This window comes from Scyliorhinus canicula, chromosome 16 (assembly GCF_902713615.1).
Source record: "Scyliorhinus canicula chromosome 16, sScyCan1.1, whole genome shotgun sequence".
Lineage (NCBI taxonomy): Eukaryota > Metazoa > Chordata > Chondrichthyes > Carcharhiniformes > Scyliorhinidae > Scyliorhinus > Scyliorhinus canicula.
The window spans coordinates 13724731-13741928 of record NC_052161.1 but is presented as its reverse complement, the minus strand read 5'-3'; the positions used below and the strand labels follow the sequence as shown (position 1 = coordinate 13741928).

General features: G+C 45.4%; 1 protein-coding gene across 2 annotated transcripts in view; it reads left to right on the top strand.

The window, feature by feature from the left end:
• The window catches only part of LOC119950738, a 122162-nt gene that overhangs the window by 79793 nt on the left and 25171 nt on the right, over window positions 1-17198 (top strand). For both annotated transcript variants that reach the window (XM_038773433.1, XM_038773432.1), the window contains exons 5-8: window positions 775-882; window positions 5591-5654; window positions 8496-8605; window positions 9706-9736. In XM_038773433.1, the coding sequence (XP_038629361.1) occupies window positions 775-882; window positions 5591-5654; window positions 8496-8605; window positions 9706-9736 (313 nt within the window). The remainder of the gene's footprint in view (window positions 1-774; window positions 883-5590; window positions 5655-8495; window positions 8606-9705; window positions 9737-17198) is intronic.

Genomic DNA, 17198 nt, shown 5'->3' with positions numbered 1-17198 from the left:
ATGTGACTAATCACAGCACCTTCGCCTAGCGCCTAACTAAACAGTTAATACCACGAGTGTCCTGGCCAGTTTCCCCCCTTAACTAACATCATCAACGATGCATCATCACATTTCTGTGGGTGGGAACGTCCTGGCCGGAATTCTCTGGCTGTTCGCTGGCAATGGGATTCTCTGGTACCGCGGGCAGTGCCACCCCACCCCTGCATTTCCCGACGGCGTGGAGCGGCTTCGATGGAAAGTTCCATTGACAACGGTGGGAATAGAGGAGCCCGCCGTCAGCGAACGGCCAACTGTCGGTAAAACGGCTGCTGGGTTTGCTACATTACAGCAGCTCCAACATTTCAAAAGAGCTTCATTGCTGTAATGGGTTTTGGGACATCCTGAGGTCACGGAAGGTGCTATAAAAATGCAATTTTCCCTATTCTTTCTCAGTCTGTCTGGCCCGAAAGGTCAGGCCTCTGGCAGTGTAGCGTTCAATGAGCCCTGTGTCAAAGTGTTTAGGTGGAATGTCTGTCCAACTCCAGAATGGGGTTTGAACCCGGAACCCGTTAAGAGTGAGGGCGTTACCACTGAGTCAATGTGGTGCTTGTAACATCCTCCCTTCCGGAGACTCGGCTGACGTGCATTTCTAGCATTTTCTGTTTGTAATAAGTTTTGCAAACGTCGTAATGTAATTAATTCGTCTCGCGTAATCAGGCAGCATCGCCTTCTTCGGTTCTATCGGGCAGTTGATTGACGCTTTCCTTCTGATGTGTTTGCTTTTTTCACCCTCAGTAGGACATTCGAGTTTGGATATGCAGGCGCTAATCGGCAGTACGAGTGGAATTGGAATCAGCCTCTTCGTTCTGTTGTTGGCCGTGCTGCTGGTTCTATTCTTCAAAGGTATGGCAACAGTGCCATCTGCTGGTTCTTTCAGGGTACTTTGTACTTGGTTGCAGTTCTCAGATGAATAGGTGAATGACTTTTTTACCCTCTGTAATTAGTAACCTGGGAATAAAACCACTGAAAATTACAGCTCCCGAGAACCTGATTTCTGAGAAGCTGAACGCATATTGTTGACTGGCATTGGCCCATCTTTTCATATCCCAGCTTGGGGGGGGGGTCAGGGGCACGCTTTAGCTCAGTTGGCTGGGCAGCTGGTTCGTGATGCAGAGAGAGGCCAACAGCGTGAGTTCAATTTCCCCACCGGCTGAGGCCCCGTCTTCTCAACCATGCCCCTCGCCTGAGGTGTGGTGACCCTCAGGTTAAATCACCACCAATCAGCTCTTCAAAGGGGAAAGTAGCTGGGCGGAATTCTCCGCTCCCCACGTGGCGTGGGAGAATCGTAGCCTCCTGACATTTTTTACGCCCCCCTGGTGCCCCCAGCGATTCTCTCCACCCCCCCCCCCCCCCCCCAACCCGGCTTGGAAAAATTGCCGCTCGCCGTTTATCACGGCGAACGGCAATTCTCCGAGCCCGATGGGCCAAACGGCCGGCCCTTCACGCCCGTTTCACCACGGCAGCAACCATTCGTGAAACGGGCGCCAGATGCCCGTTTGGGGCATCTAGGGGCCCGATTGGCACGGGAGCATCAGGACTGTGCTCAGGAAGGGACAGGCCCGCGATCGGTGCCCACCGATCGTCGGGGCAGCATCCAAAACAGACGCATTCTTTCCCCTCCGCCGCCCGGCAAGATCAAGCCCCCACGTCTTGCCGGGCGGCTGAGGAGAAAGACGGCCACCGCGCATGCGCGGTTCGCGCTGTCTGCGCGATGGAGTCATCCGCGCATGTGCGGATTGGAACCGGCAACCCGCACATGAGTGAATGACCTCACAAATGCGCCGTTTTACGCGTCATTTCCGGTGACTTTATATATCCCAGTTGCATTAGAGCCAGGTGCAGCCAGAGATATTCTTTACAGTGATGGATGAATCAGATCTTGCCACTTGCTTGTCGAAACCCCACTGAAAGTGCCAATAGACGGCAAGGGGCTGGTTTAGCACAGGGCTAAAGTACTGGCTTTGAAGGCAGACCAAGGCAGGCCAGCAACACGGTTCAATTCCCGTACCAGCCTCCCCGAACAGGCGCCGGAATGTGGCGACTTAGGGGCTTTTCACAGTAACTTCATTTGAAGCCTACTTGTGACAATAACGATTTTCATTTCATTTCATGCCATCAGCATACCCTGCAAACGCTGGCACAGTTCAGTGGCAGGATTTTGGACTCGGGGAGTCTGGTCTTGAATCCGGCTTCAGGCAATCTCAGAGTGTGGGGGGACCAGCACTTCTCGATTTCTTTTCTTCATTCATGGCAGGTGCTCTGGTGCAGTGCGTCCCTCCCCCAGAGCCAGAAACTACGGCTAGTTCAGCATTTCTGTCCCTCCCTAATTGTCCTTGAGAAGGTGATGGTGAGCCACATCTGTGAACCGCTGCAGTCCGTGTGGTGTGGGCCCATCCACAGTGCTGTTAGGAAGGGAGTTCCAGGATTTTCACCCAACGGCAGTGTAGGAACGGCCGATATATTTCCAGGCCAGGATGGTGCGTAAGTTGAGGAGGGGTGATGGCTGGAGCTGGAGTGGGGGAGGGGGGGGGGGGGGGGGCATACTATGATGGGGGGGGGGGCTGGGCACTTTCAGGTAGTGGTGTTCTCAAGCATATGCTGCCCTAGCCCTTCTGGGGATTGTGGGTTTGGAAGATGGAGTAGGAGGAGGTTTGGTGAGTTGCTGCAGTCCATATTGTAGATGGTACACACTGCTGCCACTGAGTGTCAGTGCTAAAGGGGGTGACCTCGTAAGGTGATGGATAGGGACACCTATACAGTGCGTTGCTTTGTCCTGGATGGTGTCGAGTTTCTTGAGTGTTATTGGAGCGGCAGGTGGAGAGTATTCCATTACACTCCAGACTTGTGCCTTGTAGATGAGTGGCAGGCTTTGGGAGGTCAGGAGGTGAGTTACTCATTGCAAGATTCCCAGCCTGTGACCTACCAGCGTAGCTATAGTATTTATGTGACTGGTCCAGTTCAGTTTCTGATCAATGGTAACCCCAAGGATGTTCATACCGGGAGATTCAGTGAACCTCAAGAGGAGATGGTTAGATTCTCTGGTGTTGGAGGTGGCTGGTACCTCGCACCTGTATCTTAGTGAATCACTTTACTCTAGGGTTCCATGCAGCAGGATACACAATCTGGTGAGTGAGGGTGGCTTCCCGCTGATGGCCTGTCACTGCTCGTAAAACCCATCTTACCTCTCGCACGACTTGCTGTATTGGAAGGTAGCCACAGAAGGGCCGTTCACATTATGGCCTGTGAGCCTTTAAATCAGCCTGTGAATCCAGCAAAAGCACAAAACAAGAAAAACCATTGCATTTATTCAGCATCTATATTGTGGGAAAATATCCTCGTGTCCCATAGAGTAGTAAATAGACACAGTGATGCGGTGGCAAAATCATTGGACCAGTAATCCAGATATCCAGCCGAATGTTCTGGGGACATGGGGGTCAGATCCTAGCATGGCAGCTGCTGGGAGTTAAATTGGAATTTGGTCTTATCCATGTCCTTTAGGGAAGGAAACCTGCCTCCCTAACCTGGTCTGGCCCACATGTGACTCAGATCCACAGCAATGTGGTTGCACGGTAGCATTGTGGATAACACAATTGCTTCACAGCTCCAGGGTCAAAGGTTCGATTCCCCACTGGGTCACTGTCTGTGCGGAGTCTGCACATCCTCCCCACGTGTGCGTGGGTTTCCTCCGGGTGCTCCGGTTTCCTCCCACAGTCCAAAGTTGTGCAGGTTAGGTGGATTGGCCATGATAAATTGCCCCTCAGTGTCCAAAATTGCCCTTAGTGTTGGGTGGGGTTACTGGGTTATGGGGATAGGGTGGAGGTGTTGACCTCGGGTAGGGTACTCTTTCCAAGAGCCGGTGCAGACTCGATGGGCTGAATGGCCTCCTTCTGCACTGTAAATTCTATGATAATCTATGACTCTTAGCTGCCCTCTGAACTGGCCGAGCAAGCGGCTTAGTTTAAGGGCAATTAGGAATGGGCAACAAATGCTGTCCTTGCCAGCGATGCCCTCCACCTGTCAAAGACCAAAACAAAACGTTAGGAAGGGCACAGATCTTTGACCTGTTACCTTCCTGATACCTGCCAGAACATTCTCCTCCAGCCTCTACACTTGCCTTACAATCCCATTCTCTGAACTCCCACCTGATCTTAAAAGCACATAATAAGAACATAAGAACTAGGAGCAGGAGTAGGCCATCTGGCGCTTCGAGCCTGTCCTGCCATTCAATTAGATCATGGCTGATCTTTTGTGGACTTACTCCACTTTCCGGCCCGAACACCATAACCCTTAATCCCTTTATTCTTCAAAAAACTATACATCTTTATCTTGAAGGCATTTAATGTTTTCCTGGCAAAGTTCGTCGTCAATCATTCCTTTCCTTATGCGGGAGGTGCTGCCCATATCCTCAGTGTCCAAAGCCTTCGCCAGGGATGGGAAATCACTGTAAAGTGTCTCTTTACTGAGGAGCTGCTCAGCTGGAACACGGGCCATTGCATTTCCACAGGTGCTGTTCAATAATCAAACACTATCTGCTGATGATGATCATAGATTCATAGAATTTACAGTGCAGAAGGAGACCATTCAGCCCATCGGGTCTGCACCAGCTCTTGGAAAGAGCGTTCCACTTAAGCCGACACCCCCACCCTATCCCCGTAAACCAGTAACCCCACCTAACCTAAGGGCAGTTTAGCGCGGCCAATCCACCTAACCTGCACATCTTTGGACTGTGGGAGGAAACCGGAGCACCCGGAGGAAACCCACGCAGACACGGGGAGATCCTGCGGACTCCGCACAGACAGTGACCCAAGCCGGATATCGACCCTGGAGCTGTTAAGCAACTGTGCTAACCACTGTGCTGCCTTGGTGCCCCTGATGAGTAGACCATAGACATTGAGCTTCAACCAATTCACTTAGTCCTATTTGAAGAATAATTATCGTCCAGTTCTCAGAACATGGTATCAGTTAACCCCTGTATTGGTTATATCGGTGTTGGTTACCTCCTGTGCCAGTTGAATTGGTTAGGCTGGTGCCGGATAACTCTTGTATCAGTAAAGCTGGTTTCAGTTGCCCCCCGACATTTGTTGCACTAGTGTTTGTTACCTGCTCTAGTGTTTATGTCAGTGACAGTTTCCCCCTGCCTTTGGTTAGGTTGATATGAGTTACTCTTTGTATTAATTGATTTGGGTGTTGGTTACTGTTATATCCTGTTGTATTATCTGAAAACATCTGTAAATAGCTAGTAACCAATTAGCTGGGAACTAATGTCTAATGTGAAAGTGTTCCAGGGGACGACATTTCACAGCTGCACTAGTGATCATAGCTGGTTCAATCTGGTGCTTCTTTTGAATGGCACAATTAAACATTCAGTTTCCAAACTTTACAAACTTAAAGTGTGATTATTTATTACATCTGAGAACCAAAAGACACTGAGAACACACGGCTGTTGCTCCTTGTTGCAAGTTGTGTCAGCGTCAGCTTTGGTTATTGATCGAATTGCTGTCAGAGAGTGTGGTTTTTAAAATTCATTTTTCATTTTCCTGTTTCTGCACAGTACACAGAAGCAAGAAGACAAACTCGAGAAGCAAAACCAGCAACTTGTCAAGAGACAATTCAAAGTGAGGGATTGTAAACAGAAAACGCATAAAACCTTCAAAAATGCAGCACGCGTTATGGGATAGCTGAATTTAGCTTTGTTGTGTTTCCCATGTAAAATATAGCACATGGTTCCACTTCAAATATCAAATCCGATTAAGTTATACCACAGCTCAAAAGCTGCGATGGTCTTTGGATTGATGCGCCATTGGTGTAGCACAGAGCCAGATGAATCCAGATCCTTCTCCTGGTCTGTGCTAAGCTAGCTGGGTCAGGAAAACAGAACTAAATGAAGAAGAGGAACAGAATGAGGTTTCTTGTTCTCTCTTTATCGAGTGACCCCTGCGTCAAAGTGTTCCATGTCAAGAACAGGTTCAGCTTAAGCACTGGGAGAGTCTGGGAGCAGAGGGCTTCATCACATAGTGAGGGGTCACCCATTCAAGATGGAAAATGTGAGGTTATCCATTTTGGTAGGAATAACAGCAAACGGGATTATTATTTAAACGATAAAATATTAAAGCATGCCGCTGTTCAGAGAGACTTGGGTGTGCTAGTGCATGAGTCACAGAAGGTTGGTTTACAAGTGCAACAGGTGATTAAGAAGGCGAATGGAATTTTGTCCTTCATTGCTAGAGGGATGGAGTTTAAGACTAGGGAGGTTATGTTGCAATTGTATAAGGTGTTAGTGCGGCCGCACCTGGAGTATTGTGTTCAGTTTTGGTCTCCTTACTTGAGAAAGGACGTACTGGCGCTGGAGGGTGTGCAGAGGAGATTCACCAGGTTAATCCCAGAGCTGAAGGGGTTGGATTATGAGGAGAGGTTGAGTAGACTGGGACTGTACTCGTTGGAATTTAGAAGGATGAGGGGGGATCTTATAGAAACATTTATAATTATGAAGGGAATAGATAGGATAGATGCGGGCAGGTTGTTTCCACTGGCGGGTGAAAGCAGAACTAGGGGACATAGCCTCAAAATAAGCGGAAGTAGATTTAGGACTGAGTTTAGGAGGAACTTCTTCACCCAAAGGGTTGTGAATCTATGGAATTCCTTGCCCAGTGAAGCAGTTGAGGCTCCTTCATTACATGTTTTTAAGGTAAAGATAGATAGTTTTTTGAAGAATAAAGGGATTAAGGGTTATGGTGTTCGGGCCGGAAAGTGGAGCTGAGTCCACAAAAGATCAGCCATGATCTAATTGAATGGCGGAGCAGGCTCGAGGGGCCAGATGGCCTACTCCTGCTCCTAGTTCTTATGTTCTTATGAAATGAGGAGGAATTTCTTCTCTCAGAGGGCAGGAATCTGTAGAATTCTTTACCACAGAGAACTGCAGAGGCTGGGTCATTAAGTGTGTTCAAGGCTGAGATGGACAGATATCTAATCAGTAAGGGTCTCAAGGGTTATGGGGATAAGGTGGGAAATTGGAGTTGAGGATTATCATATCAGATCAGCCATGATCTCATTGAATGGCAGAGCAGACTCGATGGGCCTACTTCGTATGGTCTTATGGCTCCTTTAATTGAAGAGACCTGTCCATATACAGCGGTGTAGATTCACCTCAAAACAAATACTACTTGGATGATATACCAGAGGGCCGCTGGCTTTTCAGGAGGATGAACCCCAAGTGCCTTTGGGAGAGGAGAGAGGAAACAAATCAGTGGTAGAAGTAGTTAGGCAATACAATTTCTCTTCCTCTCTGATTTCTCAACTTTCTCCAGTTCCCTGGTCAACCTTTTCCAGGCCTGAAGAGCAACGTCCCGACAGGATGCTGGAAGTTGCACAGGCGGCCCACACACCACTTCCTGCCATTTGCTCTCTGGTTGTGTGGCCAAGATTGGGAACTCACCTGGGAGGGAATTGCAGAAAAACCCCACATGCCGTTGCTCCATAATGTGAAGACATCTGAGGCCCCAAAGATTTGAACATAAGGACGTAGGAAATAGGAGCTAGGCTAGGTCAAATGGCCCCTTGGAGCCGGCTCCATCGTTCAATCATTGCTGATCGTCAACTCAACTTTGCCTTCCCACCCTAACCCTGGATCTCTTCATTTCCTTAATACCCAATGTTCCATGGATCTCTGTCTCGAACATGTTCAATGAACGAGCATCGACAGTTCTCTGGGCAGAGGATCCCAAAGATTCACAACCCTTTGAGCGCATAGATTTCTCCCTATCTCAATCCAAAATGACTGGCCACTTATCACAATCGATTGGTCTCGGTCTCAAAAGCTCCAACTCACCAAATATCCGGTGCCATTTGGAGAAGAAATTTCCCAATTCAACGACCCTTTGTGTGAAAATGTGAAGCATATGTCTTTGTGGAGCTTTGCCCTATTTCAATTCTGTGGGCCTCGCAGTTTAGATCGGTGCGTTAGTTGATAAACCCTCAGTCAGAACGCCAAGATCAAATGACATTGGGTTTCTATTGGCAAAGTTAATTGGATGTTGTATCAGAATCCATCTTTATTCACAGACCCCGAGGGTCAAAATATTCAGCAGGAGTCCCTGAATTTAAAGTCTAATTAGATTCCCTTCTCTTATACATTGTTATAATGGGTGAACCTTTCTTTTTTATTAGTGCTGTAATATTTTCATCTGAGATAAGGTCCTTGGACATTGTCTCACTTGTCCCAGTTGCATGTAATTTACATTACAGTAATTGCATTAAATTGGGTAAGTGTCTCTTATATTTCACAGAATATTCAGCTGACATGTAGTCCTGTTGTAATTTGATGTAATGTTTCTGCACTACATCAAGCTCTCTGATAGCTGCAATGTTAAGGCACAATGTAATTAAAGCTTTGGCAATGCCCGCCTTGCTTTCTCTTCTGTTTCTTTGTTTAAAAAACCTTTTATTTTTCAATAATTAAGGAACCAGCATAAAATACCGAGAAACAACGCAGACCAGAAAGGCCCAAAGTCTGACAATAAAAGTGCGCCGCTGTACGTTAAAAAAGCTGAGGACCTCAAAAAGGCAGCAGGTGAGGGGTAGAATGGCGATTGCAGGAAATAAGACTGCAATGCAGCATGAGAATTCTGTGCTCTGATGCGTGAGTGTGTGTGCACGAACATGTGCGAGTGCGAATGTGCATAGGCAAGCGTGTGTGAGCAATTGCGAGGGGGTGGGTTCATGTGCAAGTGTGTGTCAGGGTCTGTGTGTGTGAACATGTGTGAGTGTGAATGTGCGTGTGCAAGCCTATGTGAGCAACTGCAAGTGTTGGTTCATGTGCAACTGTGTGTAAGGGTGTGTGTGTGTGTGTGTGACAGCATGTATGTGTAAGTGTTAATGTGTATGAGCATGTTGTGTGTGTGCATGCCTGAGTATATGTGCACAGATGTATACTTGTGTGAGTGAGTGTGTGTGCATGCCCAAGTACTTGTGCGCATATGTGTATTTGTGCGAATGTGAGTATGTGTGTGCATGTGACATTCCCCCAATGGTGATGGGTAGGGAATTTCGGGACATTCACCCGTATGGGTACCCATTCACCGACGAATCAAATTAACTCCAGTATGAGGTATGAATAAGGCTACTAAGTTTGGAGGCCCATTTGGCTATTGATCTGTGGCATCGTCATCATGCCTTGTCATAACCAGATAACAATGCGAAGCTAAATTCTGCCCCAGTTTGACTGTGCGGAGATATTTTTTATTATAGCTGCTGGAAATACAACAGCGCGAGAAATATTGGATGCACTCCAGTTAATGAGGTCAACTCCGTAAATCAGTGTTCCCAACAGACATGTTTGCTTGACAGGTGTGTGGCTATCATTGAGCCAAAGCCAACATTGTCAACTAACTCAGACAGTAATTTACTTGAACATGTTAATGAGTGCATTAAAAATAGCAAACTGAGTAAATTAAACCCTGGAGTGTTCATCATTTCCCTTCTCACCTCTTCAACCTCCAAACACTTGGTAACATCACTTCCAGGATGCTCGAGGGGCTGTGTAAAATTGCTAACTATTGCAATGGAGCTGTCATGTGTGGCAGGTGTGTGGATGTTTGATAAGTAATGTCACCTTGCTGCTGTAACGTTAACTGAAGTAATGCTTGACTGATATCAACTCATTGTTTTCAGTGCTCCGAGAAAAGATGGAGACAGCCTCATGGTAAGTGCCTATTGTACTCATCTGTCCTGCAGAGAACTCAATTCAGCCTTAACTGCCGTTTAAATACTAGAAAAGAAAAAAGGCAGCACCTCTGTTAATGAACAGCACACACTGCTGCCCCTAATTTACATGGCTGTTCATTTAAAATGTGTCTGTGCTCTTTCCTCGAACTTCCATCAGCTTAATGCCAACTTCCTGAAGCTGGGAGAGCAGATAAGATGCCTCCATTCATTGCTTATTTTCCCTTCCAATTGCCTCATTTAAAGACATAGTTACATGGACAATGGTCACCCACCATTGGAGATCAGCACAGACACTGGATTGGGAGGGGCTGGGGTAGGAAAAGGAAGAACAGGCAGTAATTTATATGGCACAATTCACAGCTTCAGAATGCACCGAAGCACTTTACAGCCAATAAAGTCAGTTGAAAATGTCACTGTTGCAACGCAGAGATCGGTCTTGCACCTCAGTGCAATTCCTACAGTGAGCATTGAAAACAAATTACGAATGATCCTTGGCTCCTCATCCCCGGGCATTGGGATCATATCCTGTTCATACTAATCCCAACAGGTATTAATGTATCACATTGATAATTACCATGTTGATCCCTGTGTCCATTGATTCCTACACAATTGATACCCATGTCTATTGATTCCTACACGATTGATTTTTGTGTCTATTGATTCCTACAGTATTGATACCCATGTCTATTGATTCCAACACTATTGATCTTTGTGTCTATTGATTCCTACACAATTGATACCCGTGTCTATTGATTCCTATATGATTGATCTTTGTGTCTATTGATTCCTACATTATTGATACCCATGTCTATTGATTCTGAAACTATTGACCACTGTCTATTGATTCTGAAACCATTGATGCGCATCCATTGATTTCGACACAATTGATCCCTGTGTCTATTGATTTCTACACTATTGATCCCTGACAGTACTGATTCTGACACTATTGATCACAATGTCTATTGATTCCTTCACTATTGATCTCTGTGACTATTGATTCAGACACTGTTGATCACTGTGTCTATTGATACCCACACTGTTGGTGTATGTGTCTATTAATTCCTACAGGATTGATATCTGTCTCTATTGATTCCAACACTATTGATCCCCATGTCTATTGATTCTTACACTATTGATCCCCGTGTCTATTGATTCTGACACTATTGGTCCCTATGTGTATTGATTCTTACACTATTGATACTTGTGTCTATTGATTCTTACAATTTTGATCCTTGTGTCTGTTGATTCCCATACTTTTGATCTCTGTGAATATTGATTTCCAAACTATTGGTATCTGTGTCTAATGATTCCTACAATATTGATCTCTGTGTCTATTGATTATGACACTATTAATCCTGGTGTCTATTGATTCCTACATTATAGAACATAGAACATACAGTGCAGAAGGAGGCCATTCGGCCCATCGAGTCTGCACCGACCCACTTAAGCCCTCACTTCCACCCTATCCCCATAACCTAATAACCCCTCCTAACCCTTTTGGACACTAAGGGCAATTTAGTATGGCCAATCCACCTAACCTGCACGTCTTTGGACTGTGGGAGGAAACCGGAGCACCTGGAGGAAAGCCACGCAGACACGGGGAGAACGTGCAGACTCCGCACAGACTGTCCCAGAGGGGAATCGAACCTGGGACCCTGGCGCTTTGAAGCCACAGTGCTAGCCACGTGTGCTACCATGCTGCTGATCCCTGTGTCTGTTGGTTCCTACACGATTGATCTCTGTGTCTGTTTATTCCTGTGTCTTTGATTCCAACAGTATCAATCTCATGCCAATTGATTCCTACACTATTGATCCCAGTGTCTATTGATTCCTACACTATTCATCCTGTGTTGATTGATTCCCACACTATAGATCCCCATGTCTGTTGATTCCCACAATATTGATCTCTGTGTCTATTGATTCCTACACTTGTGATCCTCATGTCGATTGATTCCTACAGTATTGATTCCGTGTCGATTGATTCCTTCACTATTGATCCCTGTGTCTATTGATTCTGACACCATTGATCCCTGTGTCTATTGATTCTAACACTATTGATCCCCATGTCCAATGATTCCTAAACTATTGATCCCTGTGTCTATTAATTGCTACACTATTGATGTCTGTGACTATTGATTCCTACACTATTGATGTCTGTGACTATTGATTCCTACACTATTGATCTCTGTGACTATTGATTTCTACACGATTGATCACTGTGTCTATTGATTTCTATTGTTATGGGCCAGGGCTTCGAAACTCCAAAATGTATTATGAAGTTCACCTGACCTATAACCTTTTTGTTGAATTTGGCTAGGCTGAGCATATGAGCCTTCACTTCAGGTGTGATTCATCAGGCTTCTTAGGCTCTTTTATCAAAACAAAGTTTATTATAAGAATGTAGTTAACATATATAAAACAAGAATTTGGTATCAATTACAAACATGGAAAAATCACAACAGCTACAGTGATCTATGTATATAATTCTTAATGAATCTCCCTTAGTAACTGTTCCAATTCAATACAAAAATCCAATAAACCAAAACCCCTTTCCAGGGCGTGGCCCAGCACACTGTAATCACATTTGAATGGGACTGGTCCTTTCCCTGAGATCCAGTCTAACCCCAGATTCAAAACTCCTTCCATAAAGCAACTCTATCTTTAAAGTTACCAAGGCAGTTTTCCACACCCAATGTGCTTACAGTTCCCTGGAACAGCTTTAGAATGAAAACTGGGAAACACTGAATCTCTTCTACAGTCCAAACCAACAACCCGAAACTGAAACCCCCAACACTAAACCCCCTCTCACCTGACAGCCACAGCCTCCACCCACAAATGACATCACTGAAGCCGTGCTGCAAGTAAAGTTCAAGGGATACTGACATGACACTACACTGCTGATCGCTATGTCTATTGACTCCAACAATATTGACCCCTGTACATATTGATTCTTACACTATTGATCCCTGTGTCTATCAATTCCTACAGTATTGATCCCTGTGTCTATTGATTCCTACACTATTGATCCTTGTGTCTATTGATTCCTACACTATTGAAGTCTGTGTCTATTGATTCCTACAAAATTGATCCCTGTGTCTATTCATTCTGTCGGTATTGATCCGTGTGTCTATTGATCGATAGTGTGGTTGTCAATAGACACAGTGATTAATAATGTAGAAATCAATAGACACAGGATCAAATGTGTTGCAATCAATAGACACAGGGATCAATAGCGTGGGAATCAATAGGCACAGGGATCAATAGTGTGGGAATCAATAGACATAGAGATCAACAGTGTAGGAATCATTAGACTCAAAATCAATAGTGTAAGAATCTATAGCCATAGGGATCAAAAGTGGAAGAATCTATAGACACAGATATCAATAGTGTTGTAATTAATAGACACAAAGATTAGTCGTGTGGGAATCAATGGACACAGAGATCAATAGTGAAGGAATCAATAGACACAAAGATCAATAGTGCAGGGATCAATAGACATGGGGATCAACAGTGTAGGAATCAATAGACTCAAACTCAATAGTGTAAGAATCTATAGACACAGGGATCAAAAGTATAAAGTTATGGTCCAGGGTTTAGAGAACTCCAAAGTATATAATTGAGATCACCTGACCCACGACTTTTATTAGATTGTGGTATGGGGAGCACACGGCCCACTCTACAGGTATGGTGCAGCAGAAATCTAAAAGTATTTTTAAAAGCAAAACAATGTTTGTTCTATAAACTCAGTTAACGATTTTAAAACATACAGTGAACATCTTAGCAACCATCAATTCAAATGCAACCCCCAAAGAATACAACATTCTAAGTAATCCTTAAACTTTCTTTTTAACATCCATAAGGCAAAAGAACCCTTTTAATAGAAGCACATCAGGTTTAAATTCAATATTGAGAGCAGTTATCATTCTGAATTCACTAAATGATCTAGAGATAGTCTTTAGATGGCAGCAAGATCAAAATTACACCTTCTTTGGCTGGCTGCAGCTCCAACACTAAAACAAAACTAAAAAGCACAGACACACCCAAGCTTTCCCTCAAAGCAAAACTAAAAAGCAGAGCCAGAGCTCAGCTCTACCCACACTCTGACATCACTGCAGCATTCAGCAGAAAAACATTTCTTAAAGTGACATTCCCATGACAGTAAGAATCTGTAGACACAGATATCAATAGTGTTGTAACAAATAGACACAGAGATCGATAGTCCGGGAATCAATAGACACAGAGTTCAATAGTGTAGGAATCAATAGACTAAAACATCAACAGTGTAAGAATCTATAGACACAGGGATCAATAGTGTTGCAATAAATAGACACAGAGGTCAATAGTGTGGAATCAATTGCCACAGGGATCAATAATGTGGGAATCAATAGCCACAGAGTTCAACCGTGTAGGAATCAATCGACTAAAACATCAACAGTGTAAGAATCTATATAGGGATCAATAGTGTGGGAATCAAAAGCCACAGGGATCAATAGTGTGGGAATCAATAGACACAGGGATCAATATTGTAGAAATCAATAGACACAGAGATCAATAGTGTTCGAATCAGAAGACACAGAGATCAATAGTGAAGAAATCAGTAGACACAAAGATCAATAGTGTTCAAATCAGAAGACACACAGATAAATAGTGAAGGAATCAATATTCACAGAGATCAATAGTGTAGGAATCAATAGGCACAGACATCAATAGTGTTGCAATCAATAGACACAGAGATCAATAGTGTGGGGATCAATCGACACGGTGATCAACAGTGTAGGAATCAATAGACTCAAAAATCAATAGTGTAAGAATATATAGTCACAGGGTACAAAAGTGTAAGAATCTATGGACCCAGATATCAATAGTGTTGTAATAAATAGACACAGATATCAATAGTGTTGTAATAAATAGACACAGAGTTCAATAGTGTAGGAATCATAGAATCGTCATAGAATTATCATAGAATTTACAGTGCAGAAAGAGGCCATTCAGCCCATCGTGTTTGCACCGGCTCTTGGAAATAGCACCCTACTTAAGCCCACACCTCAACCCTATCCCCATAATCCTGCAACCCCATCTAACTTTAGGGAAATTTAGCATGGCCAATCCACCTAATCTGCAGACCTTTGGACAATCAATAGACTAAAATATCACAGTGTAAGAATATATAGACACAGGTATCAATAGTGTTGTAATAAATAGCCACAGGGATCTATAGTGTAGGAATCAATAGACAAGGAGATCAATACTGTGGGAGTCACTAGACATAGAGATCAATAGTGTGGGAATCAATAGGCACAGACATCAATAGTGTGGGAATCAATAGACACAGAGATCAATAGTGTTGCAATCGATAGACACAGGAATCAATAGACACAGGAATTAATAGTGTAGGAATCAACAGACACAGGGATCAACGGTATTGCAATCAATAGACACAGAGATCAATAGTGTTCAAATCAGAAGACAAAGCGATCAATCATATGGGAATCAATAGGCACAGTGACACATTGTGTTGGAAACAACATAAACAGTGATCCCTGTGTCGATTGATTCCATCACTATGGATTGCTGTGTCTATTGATTCTGATATTATTGATCTCTGTGTAATTGATTCCAAACTATTAATCCTTGTGTCTATTACCTCCTACACTAATAACACTATTGAAGTCTGTGTCTATTGATTCCTACACTATTGAGCCCTGTGTCTATTGATTTCTACAGTATTGATCCTTGAGCCTAATGAATCCTACAAAATTGATCTCTGTGCCTATGGATTCAGCAGACAGCGCAGTGGTACAGTGGGTAGCACTGATGTCTCACAGCGTCAGGGACCAGCGTTCGATTCCAGCCTTGGCTGACTGTCTCTTTTTTCTTTTTTTTTTAATAAACAATTTTATTGAGGTAGTTTTTGGCTTTATAAACAGTTACAGACATCATCAGAAAGGAAGCAAAAAAGGCAAAAATGTGCAAACATCCACGTACTTTCAATACTTCCATCGTACCGTATTGCACAAGCCCGCTCCCCTCCCACCCGTACTACCCGCCATATTTTCCCTCCTACTCTACTCTACCCCCCCCCCCCTCCCCCCACCCCCCTGCTGACGCTCACTCTCCCGCAAAGAAGTCAATAAATGGTTGCCACCTCCGGGTGAACCCCTGCACAGATCCCCTCAAGGCGAACTTAATTTTTTCCATCCCCAGGAAACTTGACATGTCCGCAAGCCACCACTCAGTCTTCGGGGGCTTTGAGTCCCTCCACGCCAATAATATTCGTCGCCGGGCTATCAGGGAAGCAAAGGCCAGCACATCGGCCGCTTTCTCCCCCTGGACGCCCGGGTCTTCCGAAACCCCAAAAATTGCCACCCCTGGACTCATCACCACCCTTGTTTTTAGCACCTGGGACATGACCCCCGCAAATCCCTCCCAGTACCCCCTCAGCTCAGGGCATGCCCAAAATATGTGCACATGGTTCGCTGGTCCTCCCGCGCACCTAGCGCATTTGTCCTCTATCCCGAAAAATTTGCTCATCCGAGCCACCGTCATATGGGCCCGGTGAACGACCTTAAATTGGATCAGCCCGAGCCTTGCACATGTCGCGGTCGAGTTTACCCTACTCAGGGCCTCTGCCCACAGCCCATCCTCCATTTCCCCGCCTAGCTCCTCCTCCCATTTAAGTTTCAGTTCCTCTGTCTGGGACCCTTCCTCCCTCATGAGCACCTTATAAATACCCGAGACTCTACCCTCCCCTTCGTCCCTCCCAGAGACTATTCTGTCTAGGATCCCCATTGGCGGGAGGCGCGGGAAAGATGGGACCTGTCTACGAACAAAGTCCCGCAGCTGTAGATATCTAAAATCATTTCCCCTTACCAACCCAAATTTCTCCTCCAAGCTCCTCAAACTCGCGAAGCTCCCTTCCAGGAACATATCACCCACCCTTCCCGCCCCTGCTCGCCGCCATACTCGGAACCCCCCATCCATACTGCCGGGGGCAAACCGATGGTTGTCGCAGATTGGCGCCCAGACAGACGCCCCCATCTCCCCCACATGCCTCCTCCACTGGCCCCATATCCGCAGGGTCGCCACCACTACCGGGCTGGTGGTGTACTTGGCCGGCGGCAGCGGTAGAGGAGCCGTGACCAGGGCTTCCAAACTGGAGCCCCTGCACGAAGCCGCCTCCACCCGCTCCCAAATAGACCCCGTACCCACCATCCACTTCCTTATCATAGCGATGTTGGCCGCCCAGTAATAATTGACCAGACTCGGCAACGCCAGCCCCCCCTCGCTGCGGTTCCTCTCCAACATTGCCTTCTTCACCCGCGGAGACTTTCCCGCCCAGACAAAGCTCATGATCAGCCCATTAACTCTTTTGAAGAAGGACTGTGGGATAAAGATCGGGAGGCACTGAAAAATAAACAAAAATCGAGGGAGGATTGTCA